General features: G+C 39.5%; 1 protein-coding gene across 8 annotated transcripts in view; it reads left to right on the forward strand.

Annotated features, from left to right (window-relative positions):
• Positions 1-1,340: 1,340 nt before the first annotated feature.
• GAPVD1 (GTPase activating protein and VPS9 domains 1) overlaps positions 1,341-24,268 on the forward strand; it is a 61,640-nt gene continuing 38,712 nt past the window's right edge. For 7 of the 8 annotated variants that reach the window (XM_046669366.1, XM_046669801.1, XM_046669632.1 and 4 more), the window contains exons 1-8: positions 1,341-1,492; positions 6,995-7,045; positions 9,227-9,339; positions 18,408-18,618; positions 19,621-20,464; positions 22,231-22,317; positions 23,149-23,283; positions 23,422-23,611. In XM_046669366.1, coding sequence (XP_046525322.1) covers positions 9,336-9,339; positions 18,408-18,618; positions 19,621-20,464; positions 22,231-22,317; positions 23,149-23,283; positions 23,422-23,611 — 1,471 coding nt within the window. In that variant the 5' untranslated portion in view covers positions 1,341-1,492; positions 6,995-7,045; positions 9,227-9,335. The remainder of the gene's footprint in view (positions 1,493-6,994; positions 7,046-9,226; positions 9,340-18,407; positions 18,619-19,620; positions 20,465-22,230; positions 22,318-23,148; positions 23,284-23,421; positions 23,612-24,268) is intronic. The other variant, XM_046669460.1, reaches the window with a different exon arrangement.

A 24,268-nucleotide genomic window follows, 5' to 3' on the forward strand; every position in this document is an offset into this window, starting at 1 on the left:
TCCCAAGTGTCACCTCTTTCTTAAGGTCATGGCCCCGAAACTTGATGAAGCCTGTCCCTGGGAATCTCATAGCACTTTGTACCTTAGCTTATTATCATGGTCCTTAATCTGTTCGAGGTATCCTTTCACCCTAGATTTTAAACCATATCCTGTTGCCTTTTTCATTCCCTTGGTGTTTTGGGCAATGCTTTATAACAGAGCTCATAAATAATCTTTGATAGAATTGAATTCTTAAATCAGCTGACTGGCAATATGATAGCAATAATACCTGACTAGTTTACCATAGAATGTTGTGGTAATAAAATGAGGCAATAAACGTGAGGGCAAATTTTGATGATTTTCGAGGAGGATGACTAAGTGCAAAGCAGTCTGGGAGCTGATTCCATACGTTTGAAATAGCTGGAAAACTATTACCACTTTTTTTCTTTTTCTTTTTTTGTTTTGCCTGGGGACTCCCAATGTTGGAGGATATAACCATTGTTTCCAGCTTTCTGAAAGGCTGTCAAGTGGAAAACATTCTATACAGCTCAGGTGGCATAACTAACTACCAGCAATGGAACGAAGTAAAAGGGAAGGAGACCTCAGTTCAGCAGCAGGCAGAACCTTCTAACATTTGGAACTGTCCAACAGTGGAGCAGGTGGCCTTACTTAAGGTAGTGAGCTTCCTGAAATTTGAACTGTTGAAATAGAAGTTGGATGACCATCTGGCTGGAATGTGCAAGAGGGAATTCCAGCCCGGGCGGGAGTTGGATTAATGACCTTTAAGGTGTCTTCCAATTTTAAGATTTCTATGACTGTTCAGCTCGGTTAACTTAACATTTGAATATATCTGAACTGTTTTTGTAAAACAGTTTTTTATTACGGAAATTGTCAATCGACTTAAAACTGTATGGTCAAGTTGACAATAAGCAAAATTTGATAAACTGAGGAGTGAGAGATCAGGTTTAAAACCGAAAACCCAGGTACCACTAAAGGCAATTAGCGACACTAACAGAGCGGGAGAGGAGGGGCGTGTGTGTGATTCGAACGACTTGTTCTTTGCAAGTGACAGTTGTTATCGAAAACGTAAATGCTCTGAATTGTTTTCCTTTACACACACTTGCTCAGGCGTGTTTCTCACATCCATCAGTACTGTACACGGGAGCAAGGGCCCGTGTTGGGTGAAGAGCAGTTTTCCAGAAAGAGCTTCCCGGTTCCGAAGACACACACGGCCGCTCAAGACCGCCGCCGACCGGGTGGCTGAAGCGGAAGAGGAGCCACCAGCCGCCCCGGCCGAACTACCGGTCCCAGGGGGCCCCGCGGCCCCGCGCACGCGCGATGGCGTGGCGGCAGCGCCGCCGCAGGACGCAGGGAAGCCAGCTAGTGAGTGGCGGTGGCGGCGGCGGCGGCGGCGGCGGCGGCGGTGGTGGCAGTTCTTGGCGAGGGCGACGGCTCCGAGGCCGAGTGGCAGTCCGGCGGGGACCTCGGTGCCCTCCACCGCCTGATCCTCTTGGTGAGTGCGCGGCTCTGGTTCACCCGCGGGGAGTGCGCGGCTCCCTGCCTGGCGGCGGGGCTGCTCCGGCCTAAGGCCGCAGCCTGCGCCTGACGGCCGGGCCGCCCGGTCCAGCTGACCCCTGGGCCCTGGCCCTTCCCTCCAGTGTCGGGAGGAGTGAGGGTGGGGGGAGGGGACACGCTTAGGCCCAGGGGAGAGAAGTGACGGCGCGCACGGGCCGGGGCGGCCTGGGGCGGACGAGAGGGAGGGACGCGTGGGGGATGGGGTGGGAAGGGACTGGAGTACCGCGGGGCGGCTTCGGGTGGGAGCCAGAGCCCAGCGACCCGGCAGGTGGGGAACTGAGGATAGGAGGCGGACTGTCTTCTGAGTGCCGCTGGTGAAGGTGGCGTGCTTCGGGGGCTCTTGACAAGCTGGACTCACGGGTCTGGGGGGGCAGCCCACTTACCATAAACACACACTATACTTGGCATCTTTCCACTTGTTGTTGGAGGTCTGGAAGCGAGGGACTGTTGGTTGCTTCCGTCTCCCTTCCTTCAACTTCACCTCTTATTGACTGGCAAAATCAAATGGGTGCTGGCTAGGCAAACCATGGAAATAAACAGGGTTCTGAGTGCAAATCTGCATAAAAACGAGAGGCATGATGATATATTCGGATGAGAGGTAGGTCAAAGGAGGAACTAGTGTTTTATTTTAAAATTTGTGACAAAAATCAGTTTGATCAAGGCTTTGAACTAGAAAGAGTTTTTAACCTGGGATTTACTAGTTGCTGGCTACAATTCAGGGGGTTCTTGAGCTAGAAAGAGTTTTTAACCTGGGATTTACTAGTTGCTGGCTACAATTCAGGGGGTTCTTGAACTAGAATGGGGATAAAATTACATCTTTATTTTTATTATCTATCTATAATTTATCATTTTCTTCCATTATGAATGCAAACCACAGTAGAATTAGCAATGTCTGTGACTTTGTCACCATTAAAAATTACAGATATTTTTGTATCATGTGTACAGTTGTTGCAGGTATCTCAAAATAGCACTTACGCTTATCATTTCTTTGAATTTATGGTGTATTTAGACCCACTGTTAGATCATATTTAATGTGATGATAAAGCTGCACATATATTACCATATTAGGTTTTAAAAATTGTTTTGCTAATGGTTTAGTATAATTGGTTTCCTTTGTAATCTCTTGTATGAAATTATGCATTTAAAAGCAATCTGCGAAGGGGTCTATAGGCTTCACGGCCTACCAGAGAGGTCCATGACACAAGGATTCAGAACTCCTGAAGGAGAAATAAGTTTTTTTGGATCTGTAAGTCTGCCTGGCAGAATAGTTGGATCATTAGATAAGGAAGAAGGCAAGGGAGACAGGATGATAGTGTAGATGAAAGAGGGAATTTTGTAATTAGGGAAGAAAAAGAAAAGGTTTGGTTGGGATCAGTGTAATAGATTTGAAAGCTAAACTAGACCACAGATATTTTGTTCAGGGTGCTAGGGAATTAGCAAAATAATCTGAGGGGGAAAGGAAAGTGAATGCTTTGGCCCTTAGATTTCTGTATTAAGGCACCGCCTGGTTCCAAGTGATTGAAGCTCTCCAAGCCCTTTTGTAAGCCTGTGAAAGGAAATTTTAGTGTGTGCTGCTTTTCTGTAAATCATGTAGGTAGTATGGCTTTTAAAGAGGGAGGTGTTCTAATTTTTTTATCTTTAAATGCAAAACAGCAGGATCTCTCTTCAAATACATTTTCCTATTGCTATTATAATTCTTTTCATATATGATAGAATGTAAATGGGCAGGTTGTAGAGTTGGTAAGTCATTTTCTTGAAATTCAATTTTGTTTGTTTTTATTTTTTTGTTTGGGGTTTTTTTTTTTTGAGGAAGATTAGCCCTGAGCTAACATCAATCACCAATCTTCCTCTTTTTGCTGAGGAAGATTGGCCCTGAGTGATCAGCTGTGCCCATCCTCCTCTCTGTTATATGTGGGACGCCTGCTGCAGCATGGCTTGATAAGTCGTGCGTAGGTCCCCGCCCAGGATCCGAACTGGCAAACCCTGGGCTGCTGAAGTGGAGCGTGCGAACTTAACTGCTGCGCCACCGGGCCAGCCTCGAAATTCCATTTTAAATTCTTGCAGTTCAGCATCATTTTGACATCAGACTTCTCACTGACAAATCACTGTTAACATTTTTTCAGAATAGGTGTGACTTGGAATTTGCACCTGTTTGTGAAGCACAAACGTCTTGTGTCAGGTTTTTTTTCCTCTAAAATAATAGCAATAATGGAAAACCACTGCAGCAAACTTTTTCTGGAAAAAATAAAGAGGGGTAGGGTATGGAAAGGTGAAGAAGAGTATTTTATGAAACAAGTGTTGGTGCTGAACTAGTTTGTGTTGAATTGAACACACCATATTACAAATCACTGCCTTGAAGAGGTCTTGCCTGGTACTTTTTGTGTCCTTACACTGCCCTCTTTATCATTTTATGTCCCCTGTCCCTTTGTTTTCTTTATAGCATGTATCTATATGATATCATATTAGTTGTATATTTATATAGTTATTTTAATCTTTGTCTCCCCACTAGAATGTCAGCTCTGTGAGAATAGGGACTTTGTCTTCACTGTGCTGGAGAAGTGGCAGGCTCAAAATAGGTACTCAGTAAATATTTGCTGAACAAGTAAATGAATGAGTTAATTTGTAAGAGTGAGGGTTTTTATTTCTAGGAATAAAACTCATCCATTTAAAAAAATCTTGCAAATGGCATTATATATGCTGAGTTGAATTTGAACCTTTTCATCTTATTTTTTTAAAAGTCAGGAAATTGTTTCCCGAACACTCTGTGGTGCTTTTGTGGGCATTTGGTTCATATGAGGACTGGCCATTCTTAGTACACGCTGCCAGGTAGTTTTGATTGTCCTTAACTTTTTATAATGATTTAATAAAAGGAAGGGTCCTAGGTGAAGTTCTTATTTTGCTAAGGCCCTTTTACTGTGTCATCTTAGGTTGGTATAAATGACATCAAGTTTTTCACATCCAATTGATAAAAAATTGTCTGACAGTATCTAATATTAGCGAAGGTGTGGTTGGAAATGATAATTTAGAAACTGCTGGTGGAGTTTAACTTGGTACAGCTGCCTTGAGAGAGAATATTTGCCATACTTAAAGCTGAAAATGGGCATACCCTACCCCATAATTTCACAACTTCTAGAAGAATGGGAGGTGGTGGCAAAGGGAATGCTATCTGTAATCTTTTTTTAAAGACTGGAAGCAACTATGATAGTCTTAACAGGTAATTTTGGGAGGCAGAATACAAATGCTCAGTCATTCTTTGCACCTCTCCCCATTTTCTGTTGATTTTGTTTTTTCGAATCCATAGCTTTTATGTATTTCCTAACTCTGAAAAATTGTATGAACCTACAGAAGAGTTGGCAGGAGTAGTACAATAAATGCCCATCTCCTCTTACCTAGATTTGATGGTTGTTAACATTTTCTGTGTTTGCTTTATGTACAAGTAGACATTTTTTGCTGAACTATTTGCTAGTTAAGTAGAGATACCATCAGGACGCTTTACCTCCAAATACTTCAGCATTTATTTCCCAAGAACAAAGACTTTCTTCTGTGTATCTGCAGTTGAGTTGTCCCCCTCAAGGCATTTAATGTGAATGTGTTATTATTATTTAATGTACATATCCAAATTTCCCCAGTTGTCCCAATACTGTTTTTTTTTTAAGATTTTATTTTTCCTTTTTCTCCGCAAAGCCCCCCAGTACATAGTTGTGCATTTTCAGTTGTGGGTCCTTCCAGTTGTGGCACGTGGGACACCGCCTCAGCATGGCCTGATGAGCGGTGCCATGTCCACGCCCAGGATTCGAACCCGTGAAACCCTGGGCCGCTGAAGCAGACCACGTGAACTTAACCAGTCGGCCACGGGGCCGGCCCCCCAATACTGATCTTAGTTTTTTGGTTTTGACCCAAGATTCAGTTAAGGATCTTGCATCGCATTTAGTTGCTTGCTTGAATCTAGAATGGTTTTCCAGCCTTTGTTTGGTCTCTCACGATGCTAAGCAACCAGACCAGTTTTTTTGTAGTATGCCCCTCAGTTTGGGTTTGTCTGAATGTTTCTTCATGATCAGATTAAACGTTTTTGGATGGAATGGTAAGTAGGTGATTTTAGGTCTCTCTCAATGTATCATATCAGAGACACGAGATGTCATTTTCATTATTGATGTAAGTTTGATCATTTGAATGAGGTAATATCTACTAGATTTATACTGTAAAGGCACCCTTTTTCCTTTATAATTCATAAATAATCTGTGGAGTGATAATTTTTTAAAACTTCCTCAAGGTCATAAGTTGTTAATACAGGTACCAGTATAAAGGGTCAAGAAAATTTAGATTGGAGATACTGCTGCTAAATGGGAGAGTGGGAGATCAAGGAATGCTGTATGGAGGAGATGGCATTTGAACTGGACCTCAAATCATAGATGTAATTGGCTTTAGGGATATTGGAGAAGGACTCCAGGTGAAGGGAACAACTTGAACAAAGATAAGGGCAGAGCTGGGGCTGGCCCAGTGGCACAGCAGTTCGGATCCCAGGTGCGGACATGGCACCGCTTGTCAAGCCACGCTATGGTAGGCGTCCCACATGTAAAGTAGAGGAAGATGGGCCCAGATGTTAGCTCAGGGCTAATCTTCCTCAAAAAAATAAAAAATAAAAGTAGAGGAATTTGTAAATTGAATAGGAGGACATCCAGGTCTTTCTTTTTTGCCTTTTTTTTTGGCTAGTGTGTTAGGTCTGTGAAAGGGAAAAATGGGAGAAAAGATTATGGGATGAAAATGGAATGAAGAAAGGCTGAAAAAAAATCTAGGCTACCCGGGTGATAGTACGTGATCATTTGCCTCTAGGTGGATCACTCCTTTCCCAGAGCCCCCGATGAAGTTGCTCACCGGGGAACCCAAAGTCAGTATACTAAAGAAGAACCAGAGAGGCAGCATGGGGAAATGAAGAGAGTATGGGCTGTGGAGTCAGACAAATCTAGTTTTGAAATCCTTCTCTGCTGCATAATAGCTGAATGATTAGGCAGTAAGTTATTTGACTTTTCTAAACCTGTTTCCTCATCTGTAAAATGGAGGTGATAAATACCTATCACACAGGATTAAATGTAATAATAATAATAAATGGAAAGCATCAGGAACATGGCTTCCACTCAGTAATTGCTAGTTACCTTTTGGTGCTCCAGCTGTCAGTCTGCCTTCACTCTTGTCCACCTTGGTGCCGCATCCCTGACTGAGGTCTGTGGTTCGGTCCTGATAGTGGCATTTTGGAAATTGCAACAGTATGCACTAATCTTTTGTTGGCGTGCCCAACAATACAAAATGTGTCATTTTAAAAGTGATGTGCTTCAGTTCAGATTTGATTATTTGGAAAATTACCCCTAATATTTGTAGAAAATTGACGAGGGAGAGTGGATATATTCCTAATGGTAAGATTTATTTTTTATTTGTATTTTTTTAGGAGTGAGTGTATTGGGAAGAGTTGGTTACACACTGCTCTAGGATTCTCAAGGTAAAGTGTGATTTATTTATTTGTTTAATTTTCTGTAAAAGCCTGTTATAAGCGGAATCCCTCTTACTTGCTTTGGAAAGACCACTACTTAAAATTTCTCAAATGGTTAATTGCATTTTTTTCACCTTCAACTTTCTGTTTTTTCACTCACATATTTCCTTCTCTGGAGTTATTTTTTTCTTAGGCAAGAAGGATTTCAGTTATGTAGTTTTTTCACATTTGAACTGCCTAAACTTGTGTTTGTATAGAATTATTTGCAGCTTTAACTCCTTAAGTAATCTCCATCAAGGTATTTCCATTTGTAGAGGAACTAGGACCAATAATTTCCGTATCATGTACACATTTTAGAAGAAGCTTTAGGTACTGAACTGTTTGATTTCTGCTTTTTAAAATGATAGTTAATTAAAATTTCCCTCCTTATGCTTACCTGCATTTTCTGATTTTTTGGAATGTGTTTCAATATGTATTATGATTTGGTAAAAACATTTTCTGAAGGACAGTTCTTCATCGTTCCTAAGCTGAAACCTGGTTTTGAACTCTGCGATGCAGTGGTCAGAAGTGGTGAATATCTGTTGATACTTCAATTTCTCATATTTAATATATACAAATGAATGGTTGAGCAAATGTTTTAAAAAAAAAAAAACTTTCTAGGGGGTCTCTGTAATGTCTTTTTTTCCCTTAAGTTTGAAGACCAACCAGATACCTGATAGGTATTTATATCTGAAAGGAAAGTATAACTTGATGCTGACTGTGTAATTATATATATACCAAACCAAAATTATCTTTGTATACACCTTTTTTGTAAGCTACTTTTTTAATATAAGGTTCAAGCAGCATACTGTTGGAACTGTAAAAGCAGGCAAGATGTCTGCTCATTAATCTAAGATCTGTCCAAGAAGGTGCCTGCTTGGTCTTGCTCCCGGGTCATGCCAGCACACCCACGCTTGAGACTAGTGGAAAGCACGTCATCAGACATGTTCAGTTCTTCTGCCTTTTTTTTCCTCTTACTAATTTTTTTTTCTTTTTGAGGAAGATTAGCCCTGAGCTAACTGCTGCCAGTCCTCCTCGTTTTGCTGAGGAAGCCTGGCCCTGAGCTAACATCCGTGCTCATCATCTTCTACTTTCTATGTGGGATGCCTCCCACAGCATGGTGTGCCCAGCCGTGCCATGTCCGCACCTGGGATCCAAACTCGTGAACCCTGGGCCGCGGAAGCAGAACGTGTGCACTTAACCGCTGCGCCACCAGGCTGGCCCCTAATTTTTTTTTCAAGGTTTTTTTATTTTTCCTTTTTCTCCCAAAGCCCCCCAGTACATAGTTGTGTATTTTTAGCTGTGGGTCCCTTTAGTTGTGGTGTGTGGGACACCGCCTCAGCATGGCCTGATAAGCGGTGCCATGTCTGTGGCCAGGATCTGAACTGGTGAAACCCTGGGCTGCAGAAGCAGAGCGCTCGAACTTGGCCACGGGGCCGGCCCCTCTCTTGCTAATTTATATTTTCAATTTATTTTCTGTGAATTCTTTGAAAGTATTAAAATTGGAAAATTTAAAATAAAAATTAGTCAAGGAATATCAGCCCATTTACTTTTTTCAGAATCAAAGTCAAGTTATCTTCCCAATCTTTTTTTTCCCTTAAAAATTGGCACCTGAGCTAACAACTGTTGCCAGTCGTCTTCATTTTTTTTGTCTCCCCAAATCCCCCAGTACATAGTTGTATATTTTAGTTGTGGGTCCTTCTGGTTGTGGTATGTGGGATGCCGCCTCAGCGTGGCTTGATGAGCGGTGCCATGTCCGTGCCCAGGATTTGAACCGGTGAAACCTTAGGCCGCCCAAGTGGAGCACGTGAACTTAACCAGTCGGCCACGGGGCCGGCCCCTAAGCAATCTTAATTTTGTCCAGATACATGTTAGAAACAAATTTTTAGGTCTTAGGCTAAGCTCATTTATTTTCAACCCTGAACCGTCTCCTCTCACTTTCTAACGCAAAGCTCTGACCCATTCTTGTTTTTACTTCCATTATTTATAAATCCTGACTACCTAACAAAAATACATGAGGTCTAAAACTCATAGCACGTAAGGCAGAATTGTAAAAATATTTACAAATACAGATTTCTCTAAGAAAAGCTTAGGAAAAAATAGATGAATTCTTTTCACAGAATATGTTTTCATCTTTACTACCTCCTTCAGAACCCAAGGACTCTAACTTTGACTCCCCTAAATCAAAAGCACCGTTTAAAATATCTATTCAAAGTTGTGAGGAGCCAACTTGGATTTTGATGGAAAGTGACACCTCTCTATGAGTAAGTTTCTGTTCCATCATTTCAAAACCTTATCATAATAATAGTGATGATAGTAATAGCTCACGTTTATTGAGTTCTCTTTTTCTAGGCATTATGTAAACTAAAGTGACAAATTCCTTAATTCTTTGGAGGCATCTTAATGTACTTAAAACAGCTTTTCAAAAAGAAATCAACTTAATGGTTGATTTCTTTTTGAAAAGCTGTTTTAAGTAACTAGATAATTTTTTTTTGTGGTCCACAAGGTTCCTTGTAGGTAGAACAGGGTCACTGATAGTAATAGTTTGAAGTTTGATAATAAATATTTATGATTTTGTGAAATACTATTCTGGTAAATATGATGAAATAGACATGACAGCCTGCTGTTTACATGCTTTCCTTAGTTTTGAGGGTAGACGCTTGGATCTTGAAACAGGCTTTACCAGTATTACAGCTCAGCAGAAATGCAGCTGAAGCTCAAAGTTCTCTTTTTGCTCCTCTGTTTGGTGGTTTTGTACACCCCCTGTATTTACGGAAGAAGCTAAGTTTATGCAGGAGACCAAAGCTTCCTCAAACCGTGTGGGTGGTGAAATCTTCCTCTCAAAAGTGCACAGAGGGCTTCTTAGGATTTTAGATTTTTCTTTAGTTATTTGGTTTATCTTGATCTCCAGATTTATATGTCTTACGGTTAAAACAGTATGCTGCGTAAACCTTATATTAAAAAAGTAGCTTACAAAAAAGGTATATGGAAAGATAATTTTGGCTTGGTATATATATAATTACAGAGTCAGCGTCAAGTTACGCTTTCCTTTCAGATATAAATACCTCTCAGGTATCTGGTTCATCTTCAAGCTCAAGAGAAAAATAAAAGACATTACAGAGACCCCTAGAAAATTCGCAGTTGTCATTAGAGATTGTTGAATTGGAAGAAATTAGAGTTGGTGGCATTTAATTTCAGACTAATAAAATTAATGGAGGTTTATCTAATTGTGAAAGTTCCTTATACTTGCCCATTTCTAGATTGGGTGGATATTTTTGTATCATTTATTACCTCTGGGAAGTAAAAGGGTATAATTTTAATGCCATTGCAGTTCTGCTTATTGGTGTGTGGCTTGTTCTTGTTGAACTGTGTCTAGAAACTAAATCTGTGTTCTTTTTGTTGTGTTTGAAATTTTTTGTGTTTTTATTATATTATTGTTTACAGAATTTGTCTGGTCTTGAGCGTTTAAGTAATTGCACTAGCAGATCTTTTGGTGTGGTAGATCTTAGTGGCAAGTTTTATTGTTTTCCTAGTAATAAATGTTCTTTGTTAAAAAAAAACACACCTAAAAACAATGCAAAAAAGTGAAAGGTTTTCTTCCCCACATGTACATGTGTTTACTATATGATTTCAGTTTTTTTCCCCCAAAATTATAGTTAACACTTGTGCTTGCTAAATGCTTTCCGTATATTAACCCATTAAACCTTCACAACCCTGTGAACACACCTTATGAAGTAGGTTGTATTTTATATCCATTTGCAGCTGAAGAAACTGAGGCGAGGAGAAGTAACTAGCCAGAGAGTGCACTGAGAGCTGAGCCCGGTAGTCTTGCTCCAGGGTTTGTGTTTTACCCCTGTATGCCTCTGGGAGCTTACCGTGCATATTATTCTGCAGTTTGCTTTCTTTCTTTTTTTTTTTTTAAAGGTTTTATTTTTCTCTTTTCTCCCAAAGCCCCCCTGTGCATAGTTGTGTATTTTTTTAGTTGTGGGTCCTTCTAGCTGTGGCGTATGGGACGCCGCCTCAGCATGGCCCGATGAGTGGTGCCATGTCTGAGCCCAGGATTCAAACTGGGCTCGAAACCCTGGGCCACCAGAGCAGAGCGCGAGAACTTAACCACTTGGCCATGGGGCCGGCCCCATGCAGTTTGCTTTCTTAATGATGCATGATGGACAGCTTTCTGTGCCCCTATACCTCCGTCTTAATAACTGTGTAGTCCAGGATAGGTATGCTATAACTTAAATGTCTTTCAGACTTAATCTTTTTTAATATTGTGAATCTCAGTAATGATTTCAAGTAATATTTGAAAAAGTCAAAGTTTTTGAAGTGGAATAGTGAGGATACATTAGTATTTTTAAGTAAGGCATATTAGCTGTCCAGGTGTTTTGATATTCTCTCAGTTAAACCCTGAGCTTAACCCACAAGCCATTTGTTATGCATGAATTTCATTATTTTTGTGGTTAGTGTGTCTTCTGTAGCTCTGGAAAATTAGTAGTGTGTTGGGGGTAAAATTGACATCTGTTTCGATTTTACTGACTTTTGGTAGGATCTGGAATTTTGATGTCATGACAGAAAGTCTATTGTAGTGTTAACTTGAATTCTGAATACTCTGGCCTTTTATTACTTGTATCTTCATAGTGTGCGTTTTGGTACCCTGTACTTGTGCCAGGAATAGGTGATACTAAGTCGATTCTTTTTTCTAGTGTTTTACTTTTGTTTCAGATACACCAACTAAAGATAAAAAGTATCACATTTTTTCCTTACTGATATGCATTTTTTCCCTGCTTTTTCTCCCCAAATCCCCCCAGTACATAGTTGTATATATATATATATTTTTTTTGAGGAAGATTAGCCCTGAGCTAACTGCTGCCAATCCTCCTCTTTTTGCTGAGGAAGACTGGCCCTGAGCTAACATCCGTGCCCATCTTCCTCTACTTTCTATGTGGGACGCCTACCACAGCATGGCTTGCCAAGCGGTGACATGTCCGCACCTGGGATCTGAACTGGCGAACCCCGGGCCGCCGAAGTAGTGGAACGTGTGAACTTAACCACTGCACCACCAGGCCGGCCCCCATAGTTGTATACTTTAGTTGTGGGTCTTTCTAGTTGTGACATGTGGGATGCCACCTCAGTGTGGCCTGACAAGCAGTTCCATGTCTGTGCCCAGGATCCGAACCAGTGAAACCCTGGGCCACTGCAGTGGAGCATGCTAACTTAACCACTTGGCCACGGGTCCAGCCCCTGATATGCATTTCTTAATTGTGAGGAAATATCTTTTTTAGTACATTAATAATTATTTCAAATATGGTTCATTGGAAAGTTAGTAGATATTTTCAACTTAAATTTAGTTACTATTCTTTATTCATTTTGGAACTGAGTTAGCAGCAGCTTGGCTGATTCCTAATTTGGCTGAAGAGCACTGCTCTTCGTCATTCAGTCATTTATTTATTAATTTTTTATAAATGAAAACTTATTCAGCACCTGTGAAATGCCATTCCCTCTGCTAAGTAATGGGGATACTAAGATGACCATGTCCCTACTTCAGGGAACATGGAATTTTGTTGAGAAAACAGCGTTTTGTTGGAAATAGTGTAAAATGCTATGATAGAGATGAGCCCAAAGGAGAAAGTATCTGAGTCAGGAGAATGGACAGTAAAGTCTCCTCTGTTTGAGCTGAGTCCTGCTGCCTAAGTGGGGTTTAACTGGCCGTTGAAAGGAGTGATCAAACGATTCTAAATAGAGAGTATATAGAAGTCTGCTTTGTGAAAACCACTCAAAATTGTCATTAGAATGTCATGTATCCCTATGAGAATGTACACCCCTTGTTCATGAGTGCCTAGCACATCGTAGGTGTTTAATAAATACCTGGTGAAGAGAGGAGGGAAGGAAGTGTGTTAAAGCTTACTGTGCTTGTCTATCCATTTTTTGGAAGGAGATGAGCTCATTATTTTTAATACCTGACAATTTTTAGATCATGTAATTTAACAAAACATTATAAAATCAGTAAGAAAACTATTCCTACATTGAAGGAGATTTCCTTGTGCTTGTAAGGAGAAGCACAGGTAGACAAATGATTGTAATTCAACATGATTATTTGTATTTATAAAAAATATTTTGGGGCTGGCCTGGTGGCGCGGCGGTTAAGTGCGCACGTTCTGCTTCGGCGGCCCAGGGTTCGCCAGTTCGGATCCCGGGTGCAGACATGGCACCGCTTGGCAAGCCATGCTGTGGCAGGCGTCCCACATATAAAGTAGAGGAAGATGGGCATGGATGTTAGCTCAGGACCAGTCTTCCTGAGCAGAAAGAGGAGGATTGGCAGCAGTTAGCTCAGGGCTAATCTTTCTCAAAAAAAATAAAATAAATTTGCCAAGGACACCCCTCTCTTGTATGGATTGGTTTGATCCCTGGAAAGTAGTGGGTAATTTAAAATAAATTCTCCAGGCCGGCCCCGTGGCTGAGTGGTTAAGTTCACATGCTCCGCTTTGGCAGCCCAGGGTTTTGCTGGTTCAGGTCCTGGGCTCGGACATGACACCGCTCATCAAACCATGCTGAGGTGGCACCCCACATGCCACAACTAGAAGGACCCACAACTAAAAATACACAACTATGTACCAGGGGGCTTTGGGGAGAAAAAGGAAAAATAAAATCTTTAAAAAAATAAAGAATAAAATAAAGTAAATTCTCAAATTAGAATTAGTTGAATGATAAAATACAGGAGCTAAAATTGTAGCAGGTCATTAGAAAAAGGCAGTCATGTCTGTTTTTTGCCCTATCACGTTAATATAGTACATATATGCTATGAAGAAAAGTGCGTATATAATAAAAAAAGTGACTGACAGTTCTGTCAAGGTGTAGGCATCAGTATATAAAAATGTTTCCCATACTTAATCCTCAAGTAACATGATTTTTCCAAAATATGCATGCCACTGGTACTATTATTTATTTAATGTCTTTTTTTATGGACACAGTTCAAAAAATATTTTTAAAGAAGCTTTATGTTACTACTGTAACGAAAGGCTAACGTCTCTTACCCTAAATAGAAGACAACTTAAATATAATGAAAACAAAATAGTGTTGTAAAACCCAGCTAGCTGCTGTTTGCAGAAGGTGCTGAATTTGAGGCCTGCTATCCCTTAATTAAAAAGAGAGATTATCAAGTGTTAGAGAAGGGTTGAAGACAAATTGGCACCCTGCTTAGATTTTTTTCGTGATGATGTAAGTAGACGGACTGAAAGAGACTTGAAATTGGAGTAACTTTCCCACTGAGTGATTTGGTGTTATGTAGTGTCATGAGGGAGGAAGGGATGCTCTCTGTTGAGAGGGAGCAGTTCCTCCAGAGTTTCACAGAGAGGAGAGATTTGGGGGCTGGGCCTTAAAAGGGAAATGTGAGTTCACTTGAAAATAAGGAGGATATGGGCCTCCTAGGCGTCTATAATAGCATTTGCAAATTGGAGACTTTAGGATATAGTATGGCGGCAACATCTGATTTGGAGGAAGTGGAGAAATGGTGGGAGATGAAGTAGGAGATGTAAAAAGAAGGCTTTGTGGTTGCGAGCTTGATGTCATGTAGCAGATTGTGGACGTTGTCCTGAAGGCAGTGGGGAGTAGCATGACAGGATTCGTGCTTTAGGAAGATTGCTTCAGCAGCAGCAAGGAGAGACCAGGAAGGACACTATGGAGATGTAGTGTGAAGGAGTGGCTGGGAGGAACGTGATAATCTTGAATATTCTGTAACCTTTTCTAATAGTGAGCTATTTTTATCCTGTGCTCCCAGCCTAGAAGAAGGCAGATGTTATGCCAAGAGCACAGATTACTCTGACATGTTGGTTGCTATCCTGGCTCACCTGCTCACAGAAAATCGCAGTTGCATAGAGAAAGAGCAAGGTGACCAAGATGTTCTCGAACCAGCTGGGGGAACTTGGATCTTTTGGAAGACTCATAGAGTGTTAATTATGGGAAGGGATAGCACCCATATCGTCTAATCCCTTTTTCTCCATTGAAAAACTGAATTCTAGAAAGATTATATAAATTACCAGAAATTATATAGCTAGTTTTGAGCTCATTGCATGATAGTATTATGAAGATTAAGTGTGTAAAGTTCTTAGAACCATACCAGGCACAATTTCAGTTTATAAAATGTTTTCTCATATGATGCTGAATTGTGAATAACGCCACATGCACCCTTGTCACCAGAGTTGGAAACTTCTGCCTCACCTTCTTATATGTAGGTGTCAACAAATCTTATGTTTTCTACCTCCTAACCTCTCTCAAATTTCTGTTCTTTCTGTTGCCACTGCAACATTCTTGCCTGTCGAAGTCTTTCTTCATCTAGTTTCATCCCCACCTGCTCATCCTTTTCCTTACTGCCAGAGTTTATGTTCTCAGATAGAGATTTAATTATGTTCGTCTCCTGTTTAAAACTCATCCCATCGCCTACAGTGCAGAATCCATGTTTTTTAACTCTGGCCTCTGTCTCTGTAGACTTGTGTCTCCTTATACTCTCCTGCCCTACCCCCAGCCTTACTCTTAACACACACAAACACACATGTCCCCAAACTGGAGCAAACCATGTGTAGTTCTCTAAATATACTCTATGTTACACGCTTCTGTGCCTTTGCTTGGTTGGCTCCCCCTATCTGCTCCCACCCACCATCCTCTTTATATCTGGCAAATACTTGTCTCCCTGCTCCCTCCTGCCCCCCAAATACTTGTCTTTTGTGACTAGGTGCAGGTGTCTAACTCCTCAATTATTCTGTCTCTTTTGTCCCTGCTCTACACTCTACAGTCTTGTAGCATAATACCCAGAACATTTTGGGGCAGCCATTTGCTTGCATGTCTGCCTCATTCTAGTAGATTAGAAAGTCTTTGAGGACACACACTAGGTTTTATCCTTTCTTATATCCCTAGTACCTAATATGTTGCTTGTAATAAATGTAGATATTGTGTCCACGTTTTATGGATGAAAAAAACAGGTTCAGAGAATATGCATTTTGTGCCCAAAGTAACAGAACTAATTAATGAAGCATACAGATCTTTGAGTTCATTTCAGTACTGTTTTTGTTAACTATGGTACTTCTCATTGTGACAACCATTTGTTCAATGCTTTTGTTCTTAGACTAAGGGGATGTTAGAGTTCCCACATGGAAGTCTACAAAGTTGTATACTGTATGCATTTTCTGTAGACTGAGTTAATAAAATTATATATATATATGTATGTCACCAATTTTTTTTTGAGTGTACACAGATACTTTTGTGACTGCCTTAATAACAAATCATCTTGGTGAAGTAGGCATACTTAGATCTTTTGAGAGGAAACAATATGAGGGTCTTAACGATACAGGAGATTTGGAATAACAGCTTTGCATAATTTGCTAGGGAATTGATAAGGTACAAGAAAGTGTTTTTTGAAATCAATTAAATTCAGGTTAGATGGTAATATCTCAAATTTTCCTAGTCATCAGTAGTCCATTAAAATAAAAGAAAGTTAAAAAATTTCTGAAATCAAACAAAAGTTGTTAAATGTATTTCTTTTAAATAAGGTGGTTTTAAATATATTTCCAGCCGCTGCCATAAAAATATGTAATTCTTTTTTTTTTTTTGCCTTAGCACCAGAAGTACTTATTTCATGTAAATGAATGTTTCATTGGATCTCTAAACATACTGAGAGTTCTGTGGTCTAGGTTGTCATCTTTTTTAGAATCTGAATTCACACAAATTGTATTTTATCAATTCCAAATAGATCCATTAAAGTTACTTATGAATCTGATTGCTTGGGACAACGTTTTCCCCCCAGTTTTATTGAGATATAATTGACATAGAAGATTTGTAAGTTTAAGGCATATAATGTGATGATTTGATATATGTATATATTGCAAAATGTTTATCACAGTAAGATTACTTAGCACATCCTTCACCTCGTGTAATTACCATTTTCTTGTTGTTATGGTGAGAACATTAAAGCTCTACTCTCATAGCGACTTCAAGTGTACAATCATGATGTTTAATTCTTAGAAGTATTTTTCTAATTTAATGACTGTCTGCTGTCTGGACACAGTGTTGTATTCTGTTATCTGGGCCGCAGGCACTTCTCTTGTTGATATGAAACATGTGGTCTGGCAGGCATTCTGGGTTCAAGGGTACAGCTTAAATAATAATGCTTTAAATTATGTGCTATTTGTGTCAGTTTGTTTAGCTACTGGATTAATGAGGATTGTGTGATTTCATTCATTCATTTGACAAATATTTATTTAACTCCTGCTGTGAACCAGGCCCTCTCCTCAGCTCTGAAATTAACGCTGAGTGAAGAGAACAGACAAGCCTTGGCCCTGGTGGCCCTTATCTTTTAGTGGAGGAGTCATACTTTAAGCATGATGAACATGCAAGTAGCTGTTATCTGTAATAGAATGTGAGATAGGGACAAGTGCTTTGAAAAAAGGCCAAGAGGGTATAGGAAGTGATAGTTTCTATTTTAGAAAGAGTTGTCTGAGGAGGCCTTTCTGAATAGATGTTTGAGCAGAGAGACCTGAATGAAGTTAAAGGAAGTTTATTGTAAAGTAATGAAGTAAAATGAAGTTTACTAGCCTTGTAAAGATATCTGGAGGAATAGCCTTCCAGACAGGGATCAGCAAATGTAGAGGCTTTGAGGAAGGGACATGCTTGGCCTGTTCAAGCAAGAAGGCCAGTGTGTCCGGAGCTGTGTGAGCAAGAGCAGAATGGCAGGAGATGAGGTTGGAGAAGTAGCCAGGGCTAGATCATGGTGGACCTTCAGATTTCATTCTAGGTGTAAAATAAGCCTTTGGATGATTTCTAGGAGGGGAATAAGTGATCTGACTTAAGTTTAAAGGATACTCTATGCTGTAGAGGACAGACTCTAGTAGTACAAGAAAGGAAGCAGGGAGATGAGCTAGGAATTGGTGCTTATAGACCTTCAGGCGCGAGAGAAGGGAGGTGATGAGAAGTACTCAGATTTGAGATGTATTTTGAAGGTAGAGTCAACAGGATATGTTGATTGTTTGCAATGTGAAGAGAGCAGTCGCGGAAACTCCAGTGTTGAATAGAGCTGGACTGGAAGGACATACACAAGGATTTTACAGTGGCTGTCTCTGAGCAGTCGCCTTGTTAGGAGCTTTTCTTTTTATCTTTTTGCTTTTCACTATTTACCAGTTTTTCCCGACTGAACCTGTAATGCTTCTGTAATAAAAAAAATAGAGATTATTTAAATTAGAGTTAACCACTGTACTAAATGTAGCCTAATTCTTAAAGCGTTCTCTCCCTTTTGATTTTGGAAAACAATTTAAGTGACATAAAATTTTCCAATTTGTCTTTTTACTCTTAGCCTTTGTACTTTTCCCACATTTGAAGATGGTGAAGCTGGATATTCATACTCTGGCCCATCACCTTAAGCAGGAACGCTTATATGTAAACTCTGAGAAACAGCTCATTCAGAGGCTCAATGCAGATGTGCTTAAGACAGCTGAGAAGTTGTATCGTACAGCATGGATTGCTAAGCAACAGAGAATTAATTTGGATCGGCTTATCATAACCAGGTAAAGAAAAAGTTTTGAGGTCTTAAATTTTGTGAACATTATAATTCTGTACTGACTGCCAACTGTAAATAAATGAATATATATCCAACAAAGTGTGTGGTTTAAGTTAGTTTAAATCAGTATCAAGATGAGTCTGTGCTTATTTTATTAACTTAAGCATTAATATTTTATTCCACACCAGTTGATTTGTATCTTTGTATATATAATTTTATATATATATATATATATTTTTTTTTAAAGATTGGCACCTGGGTTAACAACTGTTGCCAATCTTTTTTTTTTGTTTGTTATTTTCTGCTTTATATCCCCAACCCCCCCCTGTACACAGTTGTATATCTTAGTTGCAGGTCCTTCTAGTTGTGGGATATGGGATGCTGCCTCAACGTGGCCTGATGAGCGGTGCCATGTCCGCGCCCAGGATCTGAACCCTGGGCCGCTGCAGCGGAACGCGGGAACTTAACCACTCGGCCACGGAGCTGGCCCCTAATTTTATATTGTTATAGAGAATAAATTGTTTTGTGTTCTACTTTTCTCCCAATATTTAATATATACATTTCTAAGTTTTACTGTTGTGTATCTACTTTTCAGTTTTAGAAACCTCAGTTTTCACTGCGTTAATACCTCATTGTTCCAAGAAGTAGTTTTTAACTGTAGGAATAGTGGTGTGATGTATGATGTTGAGAAAAGAAGCCAGACACAGAAGAGTTCATATGTGATTCCGTTTATATGAAGTTCAAAAAGAGGCAGGACTAATCTTTGATGATAGAATCAGAATAATGGTTACTTCTTGATACTTTTCATCGAACCTGATTTAATATGAGGAATTTGTCCTCCTGTGTACTTTTTGGGTTTGTCTTTCTTTACCCATTCAGATGCTGGTGGTCTAAAAGATTCAGAGTGATCTCATTGCTTGGGACCATAATCAACTCATATTTCCATGTTTTAGTATATTTGTTATATTATGTTAATTTTATTATTTTGCTTGTTTGCTTATCTTTTTAGTGCTGAAGCTTCTCCTGCTGAATGTTGCCAACATGCCAAGATTTTGGAAGATACACAGTTTGTTGATGGATATAAGCAATTGGGGTTTCAGGAGACTGCTTATGGAGAATTCTTGAGTCGATTAAGGGAAAATCCTCGTCTTATTGCCTCCTCTTTGGTTGCTGGAGAGAAACTTAATCAGGAGAACACACAAAGTGTTATTTACACAGTTTTTACCTCCCTCTATGGCAACTGCATTATGCAAGAAGATGAAAGCTACCTCCTTCAGGTTTTGAGATACTTGATTGAATTTGAACTTAAAGAAAGTGACAACCCCAGGCGACTTTTGAGGAGAGGAACTTGTGCCTTCAGCATCTTATTCAAACTTTTTTCTGAAGGACTGTTTTCTGCCAAACTTTTCCTCACAGCTACTTTACATGAGCCAATCATGCAACTGCTTGTTGAAGATGAAGATCACCTGGAAACAGATCCAAACAAGCTAATTGAGAGGTTCTCCCCATCTCAGCAGGAAAAACTCTTCGGGGAGAAAGGCTCAGATAGATTCAGGCAAAAGGTCCAAGAGATGGTGGATTCCAACGAGGCCAAACTGGTGGCCTTGGTGAACAAATTCATTGGTTATCTCAAACAGAACACGTACTGCTTCCCACACAGTTTGAGGTGGATTGTGTCACAGATGTACAAAACCCTCTCCTGTGTAGACAGACTGGAAGTTGGGGAGGTCAGGGCAATGTGTACTGATCTCCTGTTGGCTTGCTTCATTTGTCCCGCAGTTGTCAATCCAGAACAGTATGGAATAATTTCTGATGCTCCTATTAATGAGGTGGCAAGATTTAATCTGATGCAGGTATGCTTTGGTATTATTATTAATGTGGCATTCAATTTAAAAGCAGTTGATTGGGCAGTGGGGCTGGGAACAGAAAATAGGACAGCCGTTTCTTTTCCTCAAACTGTCCTAAATATTTGCTTCTTAAGAAATGAAAGCAGTCATATTGGGATTTAAAAACCTTGTAGTCATATTTTGTGTTGGTTTTTAAATGGATTCCTCACAAACTTGAATGTTGATTCGATTTTCTAGAGCAAGTCTGCCCTTCCTTTTCCATAATTTCAAAATCCAGAATGATTGAAAACTGAGAGTGTCTTTAATACTTCATTTGGTAGCAAAACCTAACCTGAACTATAATGAGGCTATTGATAATTGTCAGTCCCCATTTAGTGCTAATGAATACTCATGTTTTGCTGCAGAAATATTAATGTGTTTGATTACAGGGTGCCACCCTACATACTGGACATGTACATATATTCGCTAACCAAATTTTCTAAAATCTCCATATTTTGAAATCTGAAACTCTTCTGGACCTAAGAGTTTCAAAAAGAGGACTTCTGGATCTATAGTAACGCCCCCCCCCCCCCCCCACCTCCCAGTCATCTGAACTGCTGAAATCATGTTCTTGTTTCTTAAGGAAATCTTTAATTGTATTTTATCCCCCACATATACTGTAAAAAAGAGACTGGCTTTATTTGGAATAGAATATATCTTTGGATGATTTTTTTTTAATGATAAGCTTTTTTTCATGGTGAATTCTATCACATTGGGATGTTTAGCAATTAACTATATAGAAATCCTTGAAATAAAGTTAAAAATTTTTTATCATCTGTGAGGCACTAAATTTATTCTTATGATAATATAGTTATAGTTTTTATTCTTTTCATTCCAATAGAGATTGAATCACTTATATTCAAAATGAGTAAAATGGGGGATTGTCCCAGATATTTAGAAGATGATGCCGTAGGATGTTAACTTTCAGCAAAGTGTCTTTAAGGAGGGTGAATTAACATTTCACTTTTGGCAGTAAGGAATTTGCTCCATATATTAATATTTACTTTTTAAATAGCTTATATTCCATATGAATTGTTTGCTTTTAAATGTAGGGAAAAAAACATTCTACCTTGAGTACTTTGTGAACTATGTCGGGATACGTACTTAATATTAACTTGAAATAGTTTGAGGCAGTTTTTACACGTTAATTTTGAAATTTCTAAACGCATGAAAAGTATAATATCAGAAACAAAGGTATTGTACTTTTATTCCTAATGTTGATATAATATGTATTAAAGAGAAATTAAAGGAGAATTTTCTACTTATTCTCTGTAACTCTTTTTTTTTTTTCATTTGAGGAAGATTAGCCCTGAGCTAACTACTGCCAGTCCTCCTCTTTTTTGCTGAGGAAGCCTGGCCCTGAGCTAACATCCAGGCCCATCTTCCTCTGCTTTGTGTGTGGGACGCCTACCACAGCATGGTGTGCCAAGCGGTGCCATGTCCGTACCCGGGATTCGAACCGGCAAATCGCAGGCTGCTGAGAAGCAGAACGTGCGAACTTAACCGCTGTGCCACCCGGCCGGCCCCTATTCTCTGTAACTCTTGACCTAAATATAGTAAAAGCTGACATAGACAAGATCCACATTTTATTTGGGACCTTATTTTGTGTGCCTGGTCAGGTGGTGTGAATGTTGTTATGAAGTAGGAGTTTAGCGCAGAATGGAAGAGCTTCCATAGAGAGGAATTGTTGAGTACCTATAGCCTGTGTCTCCCTACCGCTGCTTTGGTTGCAGGTCGGCCGCCTCTTACAGCAGTTAGCAATGACTGGGTCTGAAGAGGGAGATCCCCGGACAAAGAGCAGCCTTGGAAAATTTGACAAAGTAAGAATGAATACTATGTCGTGTGAAATACGGTTTATAAAAAATTCTGCCAAAGTATTAGCGAAACTATTCTCTTTATTCAATCTTGACCTTTGGTGATGTACAAATTAAATATTCTTTTTAATTACCCTTGGTATAGCTGTAGAGGATACAGTGTTGGATCAGCAGCATTAAGGAAGCTGTCACTAAAGATTACTAATTCTCACTTAAAGAAGTGTTGAGGAGATGCCATTGTAATGAGAACCAAAGAGCTATTAAGATTATTTTATTTTAAGAAGTTTAATTAAAAAAAATTGTTGCTAAGTCAAATCAGCAATACTCATATAATTTTAAGTATACTTCATAAGTTAATATCTATGGCATTGTTCTGTTAGTTTAATTAAATAAAACTTTAGTCATGTTTGAGTAGGCTGTACATTCAATCTAGGTTAAAATTCAGAGGTTATACAGTGAAATTTCCCCTCGCCTTCTGATCTCTAGCCTTCGTTTCCTCCCCCAAAGGTTTTTGATGTTATCAATCTTTTGTGCATCCTTCAAGAGGTCTGTGTGTATACAGGCGAATTCCTGCTTATGTCTTCCCAGTCACCCATCCCTCCCTTTTCACAAATGGTCGGATAGTGTGTGCACTGTTCTGCATCGTTTGTTTCACTTACCAGAATACCTTGGAGATTATTCTTTATCAATTCATAAAGAGTTTAATTTTCGTAAATATTTGGTTTAATATAATTTTCAAGAAGAAAAACTTTTTGCATGCTTGTCCACCTTAATCAGAAATTTTGTTCCCTTATTGTGAAGGGGAGGTATTTCAGTGATCTTTTCTTGTTTTAACAGAGCTGTGTTGCCGCTTTCCTTGATGTTGTGATTGGGGGCCGTGCAGTGGAGACGCCGCCAATGTCCTCCGTTAATCTTCTGGAAGGGTTGAGCAGAACTGTGGTTTATATCACCTACAGTCAGCTTATTACTCTGGTAATGGCTTTATTCTTTAATAGGATTTTCTCAAAAGTCATTTATCTAAGCACAGGCAGAGTCATAGATGAGTACGTTGTGTGTATATTATGTTTGAAAAATTGATTTCAGTAGGGAATGTCCTTTTACTTTTGCCAGGTGAATTTTATGAAGAGTGTGATGTCTGGAGATCAACTGAGAGAAGATAGAATGGCTCTTGACAATTTATTGGCAAACCTCCCGCAGGCAAAGCCAGGCAAAAGCAGCAGTTTGGAGATGACTCCCTACAATACTCCTCAGCTGTCTCCAGCAACCACTCCAGCAAATAAAAAGAACCGATTGCCGATAGGTAAAGAGGCTTTCTCGTGTTAGAGCTTTCCGTTAAACTTAATAGTCCTTTTGTAGCCTTTGTTATTGCTCCATGTTGGGAATATAGTTTTAAATAATTTGGAAAAACCTTTCCTTCGTGTTTACTGATAGTAATTCAGTTTTTTAAAAATTGCACCAGATTAATTAAGGTTTATCAGTAGGCCTTAGCTTTACCTAGACATACTTTTCCTAAGTAATTGAAGTCATGCCACCTACAATATTCTTTGTTTATATTTTAGTATCTTTTCTTGGAAAATTTTAGAAGAGTTGTTATAAGTAGTCATTCTTCGAATTATATAGCCCTGTCCTTTCTACAAAGTTCTAAATAATGTAATAAAATAATATCGTTTTAAGAGCCAGTCTGGTGGTGTAGTGGTTAAATTTGCATGCTCCACTTTGGTGGCCTGGGGTTTGCAGGTTTGGATCCTGGGCACAGACCTATGCACTGCTTATCAAGTCATGCTGTGGCAGGCATCCCACATATAAAATAGAGGAAGATGGGCACAGCTGGTAGCTCAAGACCAATCTTCCTCAGCAAAAAAAGAGGAGGATTGGTGGCAGATGTTAGCTCAGGGCTAATCTTCCTCAACAAAAAAGAAAAAAATTATTTTAGAAGTTTATCAGTAAAGTTGCAAAA

The sequence above is a fragment of the Equus quagga genome, chromosome 1 (assembly GCF_021613505.1).
Source record: "Equus quagga isolate Etosha38 chromosome 1, UCLA_HA_Equagga_1.0, whole genome shotgun sequence".
NCBI lineage: Eukaryota > Metazoa > Chordata > Mammalia > Perissodactyla > Equidae > Equus > Equus quagga.